The following is a 1,131-nucleotide window of genomic DNA, read 5'->3' on the forward strand; positions in this document are numbered from 1 at the left end:
TGTGCTCTTGAAAGGTGACACTATATAACGGCTAAGCTGTCGGGCATATAGACCAGTATGCTTACTGGTCATAGACTACTGGTGGGTACTCCACAACAGCGAACGAGTCTTATCGTTGATACTGGTGGGTCGGCCCTGTTGGTATGCGTCTGTACTGTTGCTTGATTATAGGCTCTACACTGCCTGGTTTCACATGCGAGATACCGAAGGCTCATGTGGGGAACCATATAGACCCGCATTTCGACATTAATAAGAGTTCCACTGCTAAGTGGTTGTCTTGTGACGATTGTCCTGCGACGTTCAGAACGCAATGTCGAGAAGATAAATGCTAGTAAAGAATGGTGATGCATTCTGTTGCTTTCTTATGCGTCGTCAGTTACCATCAGTCGTATACTGAGGGCTCTAGTATAGAAGGGTACTGGTTTGAGGACTATGTTAGTCTGGATGACCACGATGAGCTCAACCCTGCGGTGATGACGAAGTTAGGGTGTCATACCAGCGAGAATAAACTTTTCTACACGCAGAAGGCCAATGGTAGGCGTGGGAGGGTCTTTACGTGTGCTTGAGGGGTCGTGGTTAGGTATTATGGGGATGGCACCATCCAGAGGTGGTGGCCGAACGGTTCTGGAGACTCTCTTTGATTCTAAGGAGAATCCCGTGGGCATGGCGCGGGTTCGATCCCTGGCAGGAGCATTTTTTGCAGGTCGATAAGAGCCTCTTCTCCATGTGTTTGGCTACCTGGGGTGGGCAACTCGTTGTCGGCGGTTACAATGCGACGAGGCATACGTACCGTAGCTCAGTTGTCTCCATCGTGATTGAGGCTTTCAGGTCTTCGGTCAGCTGGGCTCCTATGAGCACCGATCGAGGCTACTACTACATCAGCATTCAGTCGCTAGGTGTGTACCCAGAGGACCAACCCTCTACTGTGAAGGCAGTGACTGGGGTAAGTTTATGAATTCCCCTCCTTTGTGAGGTGTCCTTGTGATCAGGCTAAGGAAATATCCACCGACCAAGCGAGTTTCGGTGATGCCATGGTGGACTCCGGGACGACATATACGTAGAGTTGCCGGTCGGTTTCGGGTAGGACTAATCGTGATCAGGTATCTACCGACAGGAATCTTCAATGGTATA

The 1,131-nt window shown here is 50.0% G+C and overlaps 1 protein-coding gene across 1 annotated transcript; it reads left to right on the forward strand.

Annotated features, from left to right (window-relative positions):
• Positions 1–338: 338 nt before the first annotated feature.
• Pmar_PMAR004142 (conserved hypothetical protein) lies at positions 339–1,061 on the forward strand (the record flags this gene model as incomplete). Its single annotated transcript, XM_002778270.1, has 5 exons — positions 339–534; positions 581–657; positions 704–786; positions 829–943; positions 990–1,061. 5 exons carry the CDS (start codon positions 339–341, stop codon positions 1,059–1,061), a joined length of 543 nt encoding a protein of 180 aa, XP_002778316.1.
• Positions 1,062–1,131: the final 70 nt, after the last annotated feature.

The sequence above is a fragment of the Perkinsus marinus genome, assembly GCF_000006405.1.
Source record: "Perkinsus marinus ATCC 50983 genomic scaffold scf_1104296950168, whole genome shotgun sequence".
NCBI classification, from domain to species: Eukaryota; Perkinsozoa; order Perkinsida; family Perkinsidae; genus Perkinsus; species Perkinsus marinus.